This window comes from Orcinus orca, chromosome 9 (assembly GCF_937001465.1).
Source record: "Orcinus orca chromosome 9, mOrcOrc1.1, whole genome shotgun sequence".
Classification (NCBI taxonomy): Eukaryota; Metazoa; Chordata; class Mammalia; order Artiodactyla; family Delphinidae; genus Orcinus; species Orcinus orca.
In genome coordinates, this window is record NC_064567.1 from 5315336 (window position 1) to 5332570 (window position 17235).

At 42.3% G+C, this 17235-nt stretch overlaps 1 protein-coding gene across 8 annotated transcripts in view; it reads right to left on the reverse strand.

Moving 5' to 3' along the window:
* Positions 1 to 17235, reverse strand: part of GALNTL5 (polypeptide N-acetylgalactosaminyltransferase like 5) — a 125660-nt gene that overhangs the window by 60252 nt on the left and 48173 nt on the right. For 3 of the 8 annotated variants that reach the window (XM_033408370.2, XM_033408368.2, XM_033408367.2), the window contains exons 3-4: positions 13206 to 13301; positions 6714 to 7014 (exon numbers count right to left, since the gene is read on the reverse strand). In XM_033408370.2, coding sequence (XP_033264261.1) covers positions 6714 to 7011 — 298 coding nt within the window. In that variant the 5' untranslated portion in view covers positions 7012 to 7014; positions 13206 to 13301. Of the gene's footprint in view, positions 1 to 6713; positions 7015 to 8089; positions 8386 to 13205; positions 13302 to 14010; positions 14186 to 17235 lie in introns of those variants that run through there. The other 5 variants (XM_049715174.1, XM_049715173.1, XM_049715177.1 and 2 more) reach the window with 5 other exon arrangements.

Below are 17235 nucleotides of genomic sequence, written 5' to 3' on the forward strand. Positions count from 1 at the left end.
GATTTGCAACTGTCGTGTGAAATTATATTAACTGAGGGATCTAGGGATGGTGGGAGAATGGGAGCTGAAGCCCCTCTCCCAAAACTCTGTTTGAGAGAATAATACAAGATGACAGAGGACAACCCAAACCTATCAGTCATAGCAATAAATGAAGTTGGCATAGATTTCCCGTTAAAAGATAAAAAACTCTTAGATGGTAATAAAAAACGAAATGTAACCATAAACGATAAATAAGATGAACTAACATGGTTAAAAGCGAGAGAACGGTCAAAGACTACAGGAGTCAAAATCATTTTTAAAGCATAGAATTCACGGGAAGGACAATCCAGAAGGTCATTTTATACTCACAATAAGTCACAGTAAAGGTTTAATAGTAATGAGCTTGTAGACATCAAATAACGCTGCAACAAAATACTTAAAGAAAAATTGTTCGAAATATCAATATATGTTGCCACAAACGAACGGTAATGGAAGTTTTTCAGAACAACTCTGAATCAGACAAAAAGTTAGAAACTTGAATAACGTAATTAGTTAAGTTTCCTTAGTAGATTTTATGTTGTGCTTTGTTTTTGAGAGAATAAACTTTCTTTTCCAATGCCCGAAGGGTGTTTTCCAAAACTGGTATAAATTCTATACTGGATATAAAGAGGATTCCCATCAAAAAGTGACCCCATTTCCCCTCGGTCTTCTTTCTTACACCTAAAAACTCCTTGGCTCTGAAAGGCGAGTGTAAGGAGGCAGGTTGCCTGGGAGCCCCAGGACAGGGGCAAGGACACGGTGGGCTCCTGATTTCTTTGTTGCCTCCCGTAAATCCCAGACAGGGGGCTGTCGAAGGCTGCAGGTGGAACCACTAATGGGCACAGACAAAACAAGCGTCAGGATAAGCCTGTTCCTCCAGCCACAGGGCCAGGAAAAAGGACAACTAACCACAGAAACCCCCTGGAGCACCCACTCTAGTCCAGTCAAGCACCAACGGGAGAACCACACCGCCCCCTGTTGGCTCCAGTGGGGAGAGCAAGGAGCGCATCCACCTCTACTCCAAGGGAACAAGGGGCCGTGCTCCTCTCCCCTGAGCATAACCTACCCTTCCATCCCCCTTCCTGGCGGAAGAAGGCAGTGTTCTGATTACCTGTCTGGCTGGTGTGGGTGGGCTGAGCAGGGAGCTGGTCTTCCAGAAGCCTGCCTGGTAGAAGCAGGTGGTGCTCTGATTCTCCCTAAGGTAGTGTCTTGTCAGTGGCGTGCTGAGCCTCCAGTCCCACCTGGCAGCAGCAAGGCTTAACGACGTGGTGCAAGGTGAGGCTAGTCACTACGCCATGTACCCACTGCCCCTCATATCCATGGGGGTCCGGGGAGAGCTGAACCTCCACCCTCAATGGCAGCAGGTTGTGCAAAGCAGGATAGTTGATACTCTGCTTACCCCATCTCCTGATCCTGGCATCAGGGAGGCCCACTGGGGAGCTGAACTCAGAGACAACAATGTCATGCGGGCTGCTGAACGTCCCCTCCACCATCCACAGCGTGGCAGTGCCCACGCTCCACGGTTGCCAGGGTGGAGTCGGCAGGCTCAGCAGGAAGCAAACACACCCACCCACCTGGCCCTTGTGCTGCATCTTAACAGAGGTCGGCCTAACAAAGAAGCTTAAACAGGACCCAGAGTTTCATAATCTCCAAAATGCCCAGGATACAATCAAAAATCTGTTGTACAAAGAACCAGGGAGCTCTCAAATTGAATAGGAAAAGACAATTGACAGATGTCAATACCAAGATGAATCAGAGGTCAGAATGATCTCAGATCCTAAAGCAGCCATCATAAAAATGCTCAGAAACAGAAAAACGGGAAATCTCAGCAAAGAAATAGAAGTTATAAAAAAGAACCAAATGGAAATTATAGAACTAAAAATAATCTAATAAAAACTCGCTAGATGGGCTTAATATTAAGTAGAATAGTGATAACAGAATCCACCTACTCTGAGCAATGGAGAAAATAGACTAAAAAAAAAGTGAAGAGAGTCTCAGGGACCTGTGAGCTAACACCAAAAGAGCTAATATTCATATTATTGGAGTCTCAGAAGGATAGGAGAGTGAGGAATGAAAAAGCACTCTTAAAAAATAATAGTAGAAAAGTTCACGAATTTGGTGAAAGATGAACATCTACAGCTTCAAGAGGCTGAGGAAACTCCCAGGTAGGATACACCAAAGAAATCCATGCCACATCATAATTAAGCTTCTGAAAACTCCAGACAAAAGAAAACCCTCAAAAGCTGCAGACGGAAAGGAGGCAGTACTCACAGAGGAGAGATCTGAATGTCTGTGGATTTCTCGTCTGAATCATGGAGGACAGAAGGAAGTGAGAAAACATTTTCGAGTGCTGAACAGAAAGAACTATCATCAGCAAAGCCTAGGTCAGCAAAAATATCCTTCGGGAATCATGAGAAAAATAAAGATACGTTCAGATGAAGAAACACTAAGAATTTGTGACTAGCAAACCCACCCTCAAAGAATCGAAAGAGTAAGTTCTGTAAACCAAAAAAGGAAAATCATAGCAGATGAAGGGTTGCAACCTCAGAAAAGAAAAAAGAACATCCAAAAGGGTAAAAAATATACTAGCCTGTGCTCGTGAGTTTCTTAAGTCTCATTCAGTGATTGGAGCAGACACTACAACACCATCTGATGTGGTGCTCCATGTACACGGAGGAAATGCTGAAGACAATCGTATTTTAAAATGGAGGATGCTAATGGATTTTGCTTTTTACGCTTTACTGGAAGTGGCAAAACATTGATTCAAGGAGACCTCAGTGAGTTACATACGTATCATGTTAATACCTAGAGCAACCACGAACAGAGCTACACGAAGCAATACATTAAAAGAATACTGGAAGTGAATCAAGATGGGATTCTGAAACATGTTCAGGTAACTCACAATAAGGTAAGAAAAGAGAACAGAAGAATGAGAAATGGAAGAAGCAAACAAAACAAACGGAAGAAGCAAAAGAAGAAGCAAAAAAATAATAAAATGGCTGACTTAAACCTTAACGTATGAAAAATTATATTAAATGCAAATGATCTAAATATATCAGTTAAAGACATAGACTGTCAGAGTGCATCAAAAAATATGCTCTGGGCTTCGCTGGTGGCACAGTGGTTGAGAGTCCGCCTGCCAATGCGGCGGACACGGGTTCGTGCCCTGGTCTGGGAAGATCCCACATGCCGCCGAGTGGCTGCGCCCGTGAGCCATGGCCGCTGAGCCTGCGTGTCCGGAGCCTGTGCTCCGCAACCGGAGAGGCCACAACAGTGAGAGGCCCGTGTACCGCAAAAAAAAAAAAAAAAAAAAATGTTCTAACAATATGCTGTCTACAAGAAACTTCCCTCGATGTGATGTAGGTGGATTGAAAGTAAAAGGATAGAAAAAGATATATCTTGCAAATAATTTTAAAAGCAGGACTAACTACATTAATATCAGATAAAATAGACTTTAGAACAAAGAAAATTACCAGAGACAAAGAGAGACAGTATATACTGATAAAAGATCAGCCTACCAGTAATATATGATGATCCTAAATAGAAACATACCAAAAAACAGTCTCAAAATACATGAAACAAAAACGCATAGGGTTGAAAGGAGAAACCCACAGACCCATGATTATAATTGAGCTCTTCAACACCCACTCTTAGCAGTTGTCAGAACTACTAGCCAAAAACTCAGCAAGGATACATAAGAATTGAACAATACAATCAACCAACCGGATATGACTGAGATTACATATACATAAAACACTTCCCCTAACAATACTGGAATACACATTTTTTTTCAAAGTATCCATGGAGCATTCACCAAGATAGGCCATATCCTGGATCATAAAACAAACCTCAAAAAAACCCTAAAAGAATCGAAATCATAGCGTATATTTTGTGACTACGGCGGAATGAAACTGGATGTCAATTATAGAAAGACAGAACATTATTCAAAACACTTGGAAATTAAACAATCTATTTCCAAATAATCCAAGAAGAAAGTCTCAAAGGGAATATAAAAATACATAGAATGGAATGAAAATGAAAATTCAACATATTAAAATATGTGGGATGCAGGTAAAGCAATATTATTAAGATATTAATTCTCCCCAGACTGATCTATAGACTCAATGCAATTCCATTCAAAATACCAGCAGGCTTTTTTGCAGAAATTGACAAGCTGTTTCTAAAATATATACGGACAAGCAAAAGACCTAGAGTAACCAAAACAATTTCTAAAAAGAATGAGAATAGAGTTCAGAAACAGATCCAACAAAAATGGCCAATTGATTTTTTAAAAATAAATTTATTTATTTTAGGCTGCATTGGGTCTTCTTTGCTGTGCGTGGGCTTTCTCTAGTTGGGGTGAGCAGGGGCTACTCTTGGTTGCGGTGCGCGGACTTCTCATTGCGGTGGCTTCTCTTTTTGCGGAGCATGAGCTTTAGGCGCACGGGCTTCAGTAGTTGTGGCACGCAGGCGCAGTAGCTGTGGCTCACGGGCTCTAGAGTGCAGGCGCAGTAGCTGTGGCACACGGCTTAATTGCTCCGCAGCATGTGGGATCTTCCCGGACCAGGGTTCGCATGTATGTCCCCTGCATTGGCAGGCGGATTCTTAACCAGTGTGCCACCAGGGAAGCCCTGGCCAATTTGTTTTTGATAAAGGGACCAAGATGGCAAAAGGAAAGTTTTTCAACAAATGGTGTTGGATCCATACGGAAAAATGAACTATGATCCTTACCTCACAGCATCACAGAAATTAATTCAAAACGGAGTTAATGTAAAACCTAAAATTTTAAAATTTCTATAAAAAAAAACGATAGAAGGAAATATTCGTGAACTTGAGGTAGGCAAAGATTTCTTAGATAAAACATAAAAAACATAAACCACACAAGAAAATGTGATAAATTGACCACAGAAATTTAAAATCTTGCTTCTTGAATGAAACCACTCAGAGGAGAATGAAGATGCCCGGCATGGTGACTCTAGTCAGCACACTGTTTTATATACTTGCAAGTTGCTAAGAGAGTATACCTTAAGTTACCTCTTGAAGGACTGAGATAACTTTTATCCTTTCCAAAGAAAATGTAATGAATAATAATGGTGAATTATGTGATTATAAATAATCTTGTTTTCAACTGTAGAAATTAGAAAACATTCTCCTCTTGGAATATAAGAATAAATTGTATATTAACAGTAAAAAAAGAAAAAAAAGAAAAAAGTTATCATCACAGGAAAAAAAATGGTAACTATGTGTGATAATGTATGTTAATTAAATTTATTGTGGTAACCATTTTGCAATATATACATATATAAAAATCACTGTGTTGTACACCTAAAATGAATACAATGATATATATCAATTATATCTCAATAAAAAAAAAGAGAGAATGAAAAGACAAGGCACAGACTTGTGCAAAATATTTGCAACTCACAGATCAAAGGATTTGATACCAGAATATATTTTAAAAGTCTTAGAAATCAGAAGACAGACATCCCAATTTAAAAAGGGACAGAAGACTTGGAGAGACACTTAACAAAAGGAGATGTACGCGGGGCCATTAAGCACATGAAAAGGTGTTCAAAATCCTTAGTTGTGGGGAAATGCACATTAAGGCCACAATGATACCATTACTCACCCATTAGAATGGTTAAAATCTAAAAATCTGACCATGTCAAGTGTTGGCCAAACCTGGAGAAAATGGAATTCTCATCCACTGCTGAAGGAAATATAAAATGGCAGCCTTCCTTTGGAAACCGGTTTGTCATTTTCTTTACAGTTAAGCATACAGCTACCATATGACCCATCCATCCCATACCTAGGTATTTACCTGAGAGAAACAAAATATGCTTATACAAAGACTTACATGTTAATACCCATAGTGGCATTGCAATTCATTCCAGAATAGCTACAAATATATTAAAAATACATACTATGGCTCTTCCCTGGTGGCGCAGTGGTTAAGAATCCACCTGCCAATGCAGGGGACACGGGTTCAAGCCCTGGTCCGGGAAGATCCCACATGCCACAGAGCAACTAAGCCCGTGTGCCACAACTACTGAGCCTGCACTCTAGAGCCCGTGAGCCACAACTACTGCAGCCCACGTGCCACAACTACTGAGCCCACGTGCCACAACTACTGAAGCCCGTGTGCCTAGAGCTCGTGCTCTGCAACAAGAGAAGCCACCGCAATGAGAAGCCTGCGCACCACAACGAAGAGTAGCCCCCACTCGCCACAACTAGAGAAAGCCCGCGCACAGCAACAAGCAACAAAGACCCAACGCAGCCTAAATAAATAAATAAATTTATGTTTAAAAAGACATACTGTATTTTTCTTAAAGAAAATACATAAAAGAAATGAGGAAGATATCTAAGGAGGAGGAAGAATTGGGGTGAAGTTTTTACTGTACCTATTAAAATTTATTTCTTTGAAACACAGAAAGCTATCTGAAACAGATACAGCAAACTACATAAAAATTGTTAAATTTAGGTGGTAAATACATACAAGCCTGTTTTATTATTTTCTCTCTGTGTGTGTGTGTGTGTGTGTGTGTGTATGGATATATATGAATATATATGAGAAATACGTCATAATTTAAAATTGAATTGCTCTAAAAAAGGACATTCTCTCACTCTTCCCAGTTATTAAATTTATGGTATATTTTCCCCTTAAAATGGATAACAGAGGAAATCAAAATACTTACCTAATTTTAAAAATGACTTCTGTTCTGTAGTTTCATCTTCATTAGGCCTTTTGACTCTTACATAAGGTCTTGGTATTTGCACTGAGCCATGTTTAGTTTGCAATTTCTTCCCAAGGGACCAAATTAATGGATTTCCTTTCTCCTGGATCTTCTTCTCCTTGTTCTTCACAGGATTATGGTGAAAATAAATACTAAAGATGGCTGTCCAGATCCCAAGTGTCAAGGATCCGTAGAGTAAACATTGAATTATAATATTTCTCATTGTAAACCTAGCATTTTTGAAGGTCCATTTTAACATTTCCTAAACCAGAAGGATTTAAGAGAAGCTGTATTAGCTATTTTGATGGTTTAGAGATCATCGACTTGGCTTAAATTCAATTTACCGTGTTTTAAAAACAGAATTATTTTGATATCAGCGCTTATCATATACTTTGATATGAGAAAGTGTATCCTTTAAAAAAACTCTTAAAACTGATATTCATCAGATTTCTTGACATGAAAATGTATAACGTGCTTATAAAACATACACTATCATTTAAAGTCATTGACCCAGACTCCTGAGATCAAACTAAAGCAAACAATGTGAAAGAAGGGTTTCTCATCCCTTCCACCTTCTCAACGCATCTAGGAGTGATGGCATAGGTCTCTGTTTTAAAAAGCTGATTTGACACTAATGTTAGAAATGTAAAAACATGCACTATCCCATGGTGGAAAGAAAGTGGGCAGTGAGAAGTGCGGACCCCCCTGATGGGACTGTGAAATGGTACAGCCACTCTGCAATCTCTGCAGGTTGAATCTATACATAGGGAATGTGGAAGTAGTTCCATCCCTAGAAATACACCCCAAAGAGACTCTCGCCAGGAGACATGTACAAGAACATTTACTGGAGTCATGTTTGTGGTAGAAAGTAGATACAACTCTAGTTTCCCTCAACAGAAGAACGGATAAACTGAGGCTGTTCATTCAGCGTTGGAAATGAACCTACTGGAGCAACATGGATTAATATCGTAAAATCTAAAAAACATAATGTTGCACAAAAAACAAGTAGGGTATGATGTTACCTATATAAATTTGGAAAACACGAAAAGCAGTGCAATTGTTTATGCGTACGTTTGAGGGTAGCAAATGTTAGGGGAAAATACCATGCGTGTGCACGGTCTACACAAATATAGGAAAAATACGGGATAGTGATAACCTCTGTGTGGGAGGGCGTCAGGAGGAGGATAAAGAGCTCGGACTGTGTCCTTAATGCTTTTTATTTTGGTCGTGGGTCGTGGGATCTTAGTTCCCCGACCAGGGATTGAACCTGGGCCCTCGGCAGTGAAAGTGAGGAGTAGTAACCACTGGACCGCCAGGGAATTCCCCTTAATGCTTACTTTTTTAAAGTTCTGAAGCAAATATGGCAAAATGAGGAGGTTTGATAAAGCTTGATGACGTGCACACAGAGTGTTCCTGACCTTCCTCTCTGTATTTCTCCTATGTTTGAAATATTTCATAATTTATCAAAAAAGAAAGTCTTGAGAGGCTTCCTTTAAAGTTGATAGATTGAATACGTGTGTCTGTGTCCTCTCCCTCCTGACTCAACTGTGAACAAAAAAAAGCTGAAAACTCTCCTGGGAAAAGAGTGGTAGAGAGAAAAATGCACGGCGATGTCAGTACAGGTTTGGAAGACACACTATTGGCCGTGTGACCATGACTTGGAAGGACAGAGGGAGTCACGGGTGGGCGGAGCGAGGACTCTGAGACAGATACGCGTCTAGCAGACCCCAGGGCAGCTCAGGGTTTGGAGGCCCAGGCTTGTCTGGGGGCACGAGGGGAGGCTTTGGAAAAGGTCACATGCTTCCATGCAGAACAGTCGGCTCTGGACACCCCTCCCTGCACAGAAAAGTCAGACAAGAGCCTGGCAATTTCTTCTCTGGAGAAATGGGACTGTAGAGGCTCAGCCTCCACAGAAGGAAGCTTGAGGCTGAGGTCAGGGGAGTCACCTGGCTCTCCTTCCCGCTTCACGCACAGGATCCCAGCAGCCAGGCTGCTCAACCTGAGGTAGGAGAGGGGAGAATTATTCTGTGATGAGAAGACAGGCCCCAGAGAAAAGCCCCCCCCACAGTGAAGCGTATGGGGTGCCCAAGAAAGCAGCCGACCCCCCACGTGTCACTGCGAAGACAGGACACCTGTGGGAGGGGGTGAGCCCAACACCCAGAGGTTCCTGACAGCGTGTTACGGTCTCACTTTTCCGCTGGAATGGAATGCTGTTATGGACTGAATTGTGTCTCCCTAAATTCATGTGTTGAAGTCCTAACTCCCAACGTGACGGTATTTGGAGACGGGGTCTTTAGTAATGAAGTTTAAATGAAGTCACTAGGGTGGGCCCTGATCCAATAGGACTGGTGTCCTTATAAGAAGGGGAAGAAACACCAAGGGTGCAGGCACAGAGGAAAGGCCATTTGAGGACACAGTGAGAAGCCGGCCGTCTGCAAGCCAAGGAGAGAGGCTTCAGAAGACACCAACCCTGCTGACACCTTGACCTCGTACTTCTGGGTTCCAGAATTGTGAGAAAATAAACGTCTATCGTTCAAGCCACCCAGTCTAAGGGACTTCGTTGCGGTTGCCCTAGTAAACTAGTACAGACGCCAAGGACTGGCTGAGGTGCTTGAGGGAAGCCTTCAGAAAGAAAGAAAATACAAATTGAACCAGAAAAGGGGAACAGCAAATGAGAGCTTTCGAAACATCAAAACACTGATTTTGATTGTTCAGAGAGAGCTAAGAAGACATTACATTTATGAAACCAGAGAAGCAGGCTTGAAAAAGGAACACTTAGAGAACAAAAAGAGGCTGCTGAAACTTAAAGCATGATCGCTAAAATTAAAAATCATCAGAAGGTTGTTAAATAGCATGAAAGGAATACTCTGGAAGCACAAATAAATGAGAAAGAGGGGAAAAAAATGAGAGATGTGATATTTCATTCTACGAAGTATCGATATAACATCCAACTAGTGCAAAGGGTTCCAAAAGGTGATCAGAGAAAAGAGGAGAAAAGCATCAAATAAATAATACAAACATTTCCCCCAGAACTAAAAGGGCCCATAGGATGGCCAATGCGGTCGATGCAAAAAGATCCTAAAAGCTTCCAGAGGCAGGAGAAACAGGTGACATATACGAGAAGGAGAAGCAGAATGAGATCAAATTTCTCAACAGCACTGTTGGGTTCTGAAAAACTGCAGAGAAATGGCTTCAAAATTCTGTCAAATGATATTCCAGCTAGATTTCTATATCTAGTCAAAATTTAATAAAGCTTGAGAGTAGAATAAAGATGTTTTCAAAAACAAATTACACTCCTTGCCTTCCTTTTTAGGAAACTATGTGTGGATTGTAAGTGCCAACAAGACAAAGAATAAACGAAGAGTACAAGGACCCAGGGTAGTGGATGCAACCCAGGAGAGACGCAGAGCAGTCTCGGAGGGCAGGTGTGAAGTGGGCTTAGGGTGCAACCAGCAGAGATTGGAACAGAAGCTGGTGTTGAGCTCCGGGCGCTGCACCCCTACCCCACAAAGGAGATGGGTCCAAAGAATATCAGATTTGATGAATTATTTGGGGGTGGGGAAGTGCAGGTAGATGATCTCTATGATGGTAAAAACTAAGGAACGATATTGATAGAGTGATGAAGATGTAAACACTGATAACTGTATTAAACAAACAAAAAAAAAGTCACATAGATTTATTGGAAAATAAGCTAAAAAACATAGAAGCCATGTAAGAAAAATGAAGTCGGTGTATAATATAGATAAACCAAGAAAGAGAAGTCTGAGAATATTATTTAAAATGTGAAGGTAACCGTCATAAGAAACAGATTAAAGAGTCTCTTGCTTTTAGGGAGTTGAACTGGGGTGGGGGTCAGTGTGGGAATTGGGAAGGGCCTGCTGACTTTCTTTTAAGATTTTGTTTTTATTTTATTTTTTATACGTACGTATTACTTTGATAAACATTTTTGAAGCAAAGATTTTAAAAAAAGATTGAAAATGAAAACAAAATGTGAAAATAAATCAAACAGCATCAATACTGGCAAACACGTGAACATAGATGCTCCCATCCCTGTCCCTTTAAGTCCCCTGATGTCCTGACTCCTGGGAAAAGTAATCAATGAAACGAGCCTCAAGCTCTCCAGGTCCCTCCTGGGTCCAGGTCCCTCTGGCATGGGTTTTCCTTCTCATGCTCCAATTCTTCCCAAGTGACTTCCTGGCACTCGAACATGTAGCATCATCTCCCACTTTTACCCTTTCTCGGACTCGAGGGAAGAATCTGGCTTCTACAGTTTTGACCTTGGCCCTTCCCTAGGAACAAGCTTGCACATCCACTGTGGTTCTTACTGCTCTTGTTCATGTAGGAAACCCACACTGCTCAACAGAACCCAGTGGCCATAACGGCTCCACGGCCTCAAACCACCAGAAAGAGACCTGAACACACCTGGATACAATGCCTTAGGCAGTGGTGGGCACCTGTTCCCCCTACTGCCAAAGGCTCACAGCCAAGTCCATGCCCCAGAATGACCTCTGGCTGAGGCAAGCTGCTTTGCCCAAGGTTCCCCCTCCGTGAGGGAACTCACGCTTAAAGACTGGTCGATGGGTGGAAGCCTCTTGTCTCACTTTGGGATGACTCTGAAGGACCCTCCGGCCCAGAGTTGCCCATGGGACTGGCAGGGGCTCCTCAACCACATCACACTCCAACCTCTTCCTCTGCTTGACCCATTTCCCTCACTTTGGAAAGCCAAACCCACATCAATAAAGTGCTTCCATGCAAATCTCAGAGTCCGTTTTCTGGGGAACTCGAACTACAAGAGTTGGTAGTAGGAGTGGTCCTGGGAAACTGTCTAAAATGGGGTTTAGGGGCTGGGTCATCCTTAGCTGACTTCCCTGAGGACCCACTGCTGGTGGAAAGGCAGCATTCTGATAGCCCCTTAATGAAGCAGTTTCCTCACTAAAACTTTGCTGTGGTGGCCTGGGGTGGAATCCTGGCGGAAAGGAGTGTTCTGGTTGGCACATTTGAGAGATGAGGGCAGGGAGTGGCCACCACAAGTACCACGGAATCAGAATGGTTGTAGTTGAGGCTGTGGATGCAACTGAGAAAAGTAATGGAAAGCTGAGGGTTATTCGTCCCCAGTTTAAGGCAAAATATCTGAGTCCGAGGGCCTCCTTAGCAGGGTATAAAAAGACTCATCCCTACAACCAAAGGGCAGGAAAGCAGGGCTTGATGAGGGCAGCTGAGCTGCAGGGAAGGGAAGGTTGATTCTCACCTTGGCTAGTGTTCAACCCAGGAAAGGAGGGAGACCGAGCCTCGGGATGGGAGTGTATGGGTGGAGACACGCCGGAAACCCCAGACCCACCGGACACTCTGGACCCACAGCAATGGCCCCTCCTCTCCACGAAAGGCTAGCTCTCCTCCTCTCCTTGAAAATAACACAGAGGCCTCCATTTCAAAAGGCAACACCTGCCCTCCCTCAGGGTCACCTCTCAAGTCCACTCCTGGCCACCAGGTCAGTAACGAGGACAAAGTCATAACATAGCTTGGCCGGGAATGTGTGAGGCCCCCTCTGTTCTCCCAGAACTGCAGGGCCCAGGCATCACCACCCACTGGAGTCAGGGGCCTGTGCCTGGGCTGAGTCCTGAGGATGCTCGGTAAAGGGAGGGGACATAAAGCTGGATTCGGGAGAGTTTATCAGCATGGGAGCATTCCCCTAGGACACAGGATCTAACGTCCTGACAAAGCTCCTGGTTGCACAATAAAGGCTCATTGACTGAATGAATAACACTCTAAAAACGAAATATTTAATTATGCAAAGAAAATGTATCGAATGTGTAAGAGAAGAAGATAAGTTCTAACTAGGGGAAATGGATGGAGTAAAAGAACTGAAAAGAGAATGAAACTGTTTTAACTTACGTTACCACCACATCTTCCTATTAGTGTCTAAATTTTGAGAGACATCTGTTTTGATTTCCTCCAAAACCCAAAAGCAATTAGAAACTAGTGAAGGAAGAAAATAGGTGAGGGGAGGCCACCAAGTTTAATATACAAAACATACACATGAATTCATACGATAGAATTATTACTGAAAAACAAAATCACTCCATACTCTAGAAAGATTCTACCATACTAAGAAAATTTGGGAAAGAATAGATACATGCATATGTCTAACTGAATCACTTTGCTGCACACCTGAAACTAATACAACACTGTAAATCAACTCTACTCCATTATAAAATAAAAATTTTCTTACAAATTAAAAAAAAAGAAAATTGGGGGAAAATTTTCTTTAGATAGGAACACTTATAAAAATATCCCTCCCCCCAAATTTCTTATTTTACTAATATCAGTTGTCTTATTTTGCATTTTCTTAAAGCAGAGCTCTCATTAGTTCTCTGGAATATGCACCTCATCTCTCCCCCTCCCGCCCCCAACACCCTCCCCACACTCCCACAAAACGCAGAAAACTTCTCCTACCCAGAGATAGATCCCGCAGCTCTGTGATTGGCTCTTCGACTCTGTATTCTCAGAAGGAAACCATGTTCAATTATTTCCTTCACTAAAACTCATATGCTAGAAAAATACAGAATTAAGTTGTAAAAAATATTTCAGTGATGATTTGTATGTATAGCAGACAAAATTTTAAATGCATTCAAAAAAAAAAAAAAAAACCTGAGAGTTAATGTAAAGAATCCAGGAAAGCAAAAAAGAACGCTGCCAGTAGTCACTAACACACGTGCACACACACACACCGAGAAACCAAAGCCCTAAAATAAATCTGGATTTACAGTCACTGAGTTTTAAAATGTTCGTTTTTAGAGCCAGGAAAACATGACCATGCTTTAGATAATGTCACAACTAATTTTTCTGCAAATAATCAGTATTTGTAATCCCTTGCTTTCCAAGAACAATCTTAATACCGATCTCCATACAAGATCTCTGACTTTCTGATACTACCAAGAGTTTTTTTTTCTATTTCGCTTTTTGAGTAAGTAATACATTGTCTTTGTATAAATCCTAAGAAGCACAAAGGGTGTACCTTTGTGGTATACACTGAGAATTGGCCCTGGTTTTCAAGAACTAAAGTTATTACGATGCCCAGTAAGCCTCTAAGGTGGCAGAACCCAGCCCGAAAAATCTGATCTTCTTAATCCTAATCCCCAGAGCCAGCATCCCATTCAAGATTCCGTGATTTGATGCGCTGCTCCCACTGATTCTAGGTGGAAGGACAGCCCCCCCATCTTTGTTCCCACTTTGCAGCAGACTGAGTCCAGCCACGTACCACTGAGAAAACCACTGGCTGCTCTCTAGTTGTATTCTCCAAGCTGAGTCATAGGCGGAATTAGGCAGGAGTCTACACTGAATGATCTGGAAGATGGAATTTCTTCCTGAATGCGTTCTGAGCAAATAACTTGACTGTGCTGGGTACCCTGCCCCGCATGGCAGGGCTCAAAACACAGGCGGCCCCAGGCTAACTCACAAAGCCCTGTGACATCACACAGCTCCTCACCAGCCCCAGAGGCCCCTGCCCGGGAGCTCCAATCAGCGGGCAGGATCCAGGAATTCCAAAGTTCAAAGGGTCTTTCCAGAAAGTCTTAGAATTCTCTCTCCTCAGCTGAGGAAACAGGAAAAAGCTAGCACTGGGCAAGTCAAAATCCTAGCCTTCTCTAGGGCAAGCCTTGTTTTTGGCTCTTCTGAAATAAACTTAAGAAAACAAAGAAGTTTTCAGAATACCTCAAGAGACAAAGATAAGCCAAAGAGTTGCTGGCTGCCTTTTTATTTCTTACCCTGTATTACTCAACTTTAGATATTAGTACCTGAATTCAGCCAAAGGCTCGCAAAATTTCTTCTTTCTTAACGTGTCTGAGCAGATCCGACCCTCCCCCCATGAAGGAGGCTGACTCAGTGTTTTGCCTGGGACCAGCCATCTGCTGGTATGTGAGAGGAAGGGAGTGGGCTGCGGTTTTGACACCTCTCCTGGGGCAGATACGACAGCCAGTTATAAACCTCCAAGCATGACTTCCAATCTCCTTCAGACAGGCTCTAAGGGAAGGTGCTTTTTTGTACTTTTATAATAATATTAAAAGGTAAGCTTTTATTCATAGTAGCCCCCAACTGGAAACAACCCTAATGCCGTCAACAGGAGAATGGATAAATTGTGCTTCTACATGTGACAGAACGCAAAGCAGCACTGAAATGACTGAGCCGCAGAGCCACACAACAGGATGAACGCCCAGACGTGACACTGATAGAAGCCAGACACAGCCTATAATCCTAATTCTATGAGGCTCTAGAAGAGGCAAAACTAATCCAGAGTGATGGTGGTCAGAGTGGTGATTACCTCTGGGAGAGGGTGGGAATGCCTGCTTCTGAGAGAGGCCCAGAGTGAGCCTTTTATAGGGCCGGACACGCCGTATCTTCTTGATCTGAGTGAAAGCCTCACAGAGCCTACACATACAGTCACTGGGCTGTTCACTGAACATTGTGCCCTCCACTGTGTGCATGTTATAGCCTCACAGCCTGAAGGAAAAAAAAGTGAGTGGGCCCCAGTTTTGGACAAATTTATCACAGGAGTTTTGCAAGCATTGCATGGTTGGTTTGTTGTAATAAAGTCAAATCTTTCCTTCTGAGAAAGGTGCACATACAATAGTTAGAATTTTATTTTATTTTTTATTAAGATATAATTCACATAACACAAAATTCACCCTTTTAAAATATAACAGTTCAGAGGTTTTTTAGTATGTTCACAAAGGTGTGGGACCATCACCACTATTTAATTTCAGAACATTTTCCTCAGCTCAAAGAAACCCCATAACACCTGGCAGTCACACCCATTTCCCCTTCTCTCCATCCTCCATCAACCACCTATCTACGTTCTGTCTCTGAGAATTTACTTATCCTGGACCTTTCATATAAATAGAATCACACAACACGTGGTTCTCGCGTCTGGCTTCTTCCACTGAGCATGATATTTTCAAGGCTTGCCCACACTGCAGCACATGTCAGTACTCCATTCCTTTTTATGCTCAAATAATAATCCATTGTATGAAAATACCACATTTTGTTTATCCAGTCATCAGTTGATAAACATCTGGGTTGTTTCCACTCAGAATGGATCAAAGACCTAAGTGTTAAGAGATAAAACTATAGGACTTCCCTGGCGGTCCAGTGGTTAAGATGTCGTGCTTCCACTGCAGGGGGCCACGGGTTCGATCCCTGTTGGGGAACTAAGATCCCACATGGCACATGGTATGGCCAAAAAAAAAAAAAAAAGAGAGAGAGAGATAAAACTATAGAAACTCTTAGAACAGGGTAAAAGCTTCATGACATTGGATTTGGTGATAATTTCTTGGATATGACACCAAAGTACAGGCAATGAAAGAAAGATAAATCGAACTACCTCAAAATTAAAAACTTATGTACCAAAGGACACAATTAAGAGTGAAAATGCAACCCACAGAATGAGAGAAAATATTAAATAAACACCTATAAACCATACATCAGGATTGTCCATAGGAGTAGAAAAAGGGGACGTATTTCTCCACCACCTCCTGTTTCTAGTGGGGGAAGGTTTGTTCGCTCTGCCATGATTCTGAGTTGGGTATTCACAGCACTAAGGGGACAAGGGGGACAAAAGGGACCAAAGATGAGCTCTTCCACGTGCACCAGCATGAATCAGTCGGGCATCATCACAGAACCAGTCACCTCCACAGTGGTGAGGGCAAGAGTATAAGGAATGAGGCAGAAGAGGCGCCCCATACAGGAGCTGTTAGGAATTGTGTCACATAAACCGGGAGTAGGCAGAAATGAGCAAGCCAACCTTCACTTTTCTTCTCAAATCTCCAGCCTCCCCTCCCTCCTACCCTCATTCTCAGCTGGTGATGGCAGAGAACAGAGAAGCACTCAGATGAGAACTATTGGGTTGGCCAAAAAGTTCATGGTTTTTCCGTAAGATGTTACAGAAAAACCAAAAGAATTTTTTGGCTAACTCAACACCTCATTTTCTTTCCCTACCACCTATTCCACCAACCACCAATATTTGTATATATACTCTCTGCCTTTTCTCTGTTAGAAAAGGAAAAATGTCCCTGCTCTCCCTGGAGGCAAACCCACTGTTATGCTCAGAATCCCATCCTCTTGCCTTCTCAAGGGCTGACCTCAGACTTACGTTTGTCTCATCTTCCTGCATCACCAGTTTCTCCCTCTCCAATGAATCTTTTAGACTGTCACCAAAAAGAACACAAATAACAAATGTTGGTGAGGATGTGGAGAAAAGGGGACCTTTATGTGCTGTTGGTGGGAAATGCAAAAAGACACATGCACCCCAATGTTCACGGCAGCATCATTTACAACTGCCAAGACTTGGAAGCAACCTAAGTGTCCATTGACAGATGAACGGATAAAGAAGATGTGGTATATGGGTGTGTACACACACACACACACACACACACACACAATGGAATACTACTCAGCCATAAAAAAGAATGCAATATTGCCATTTGTAGCA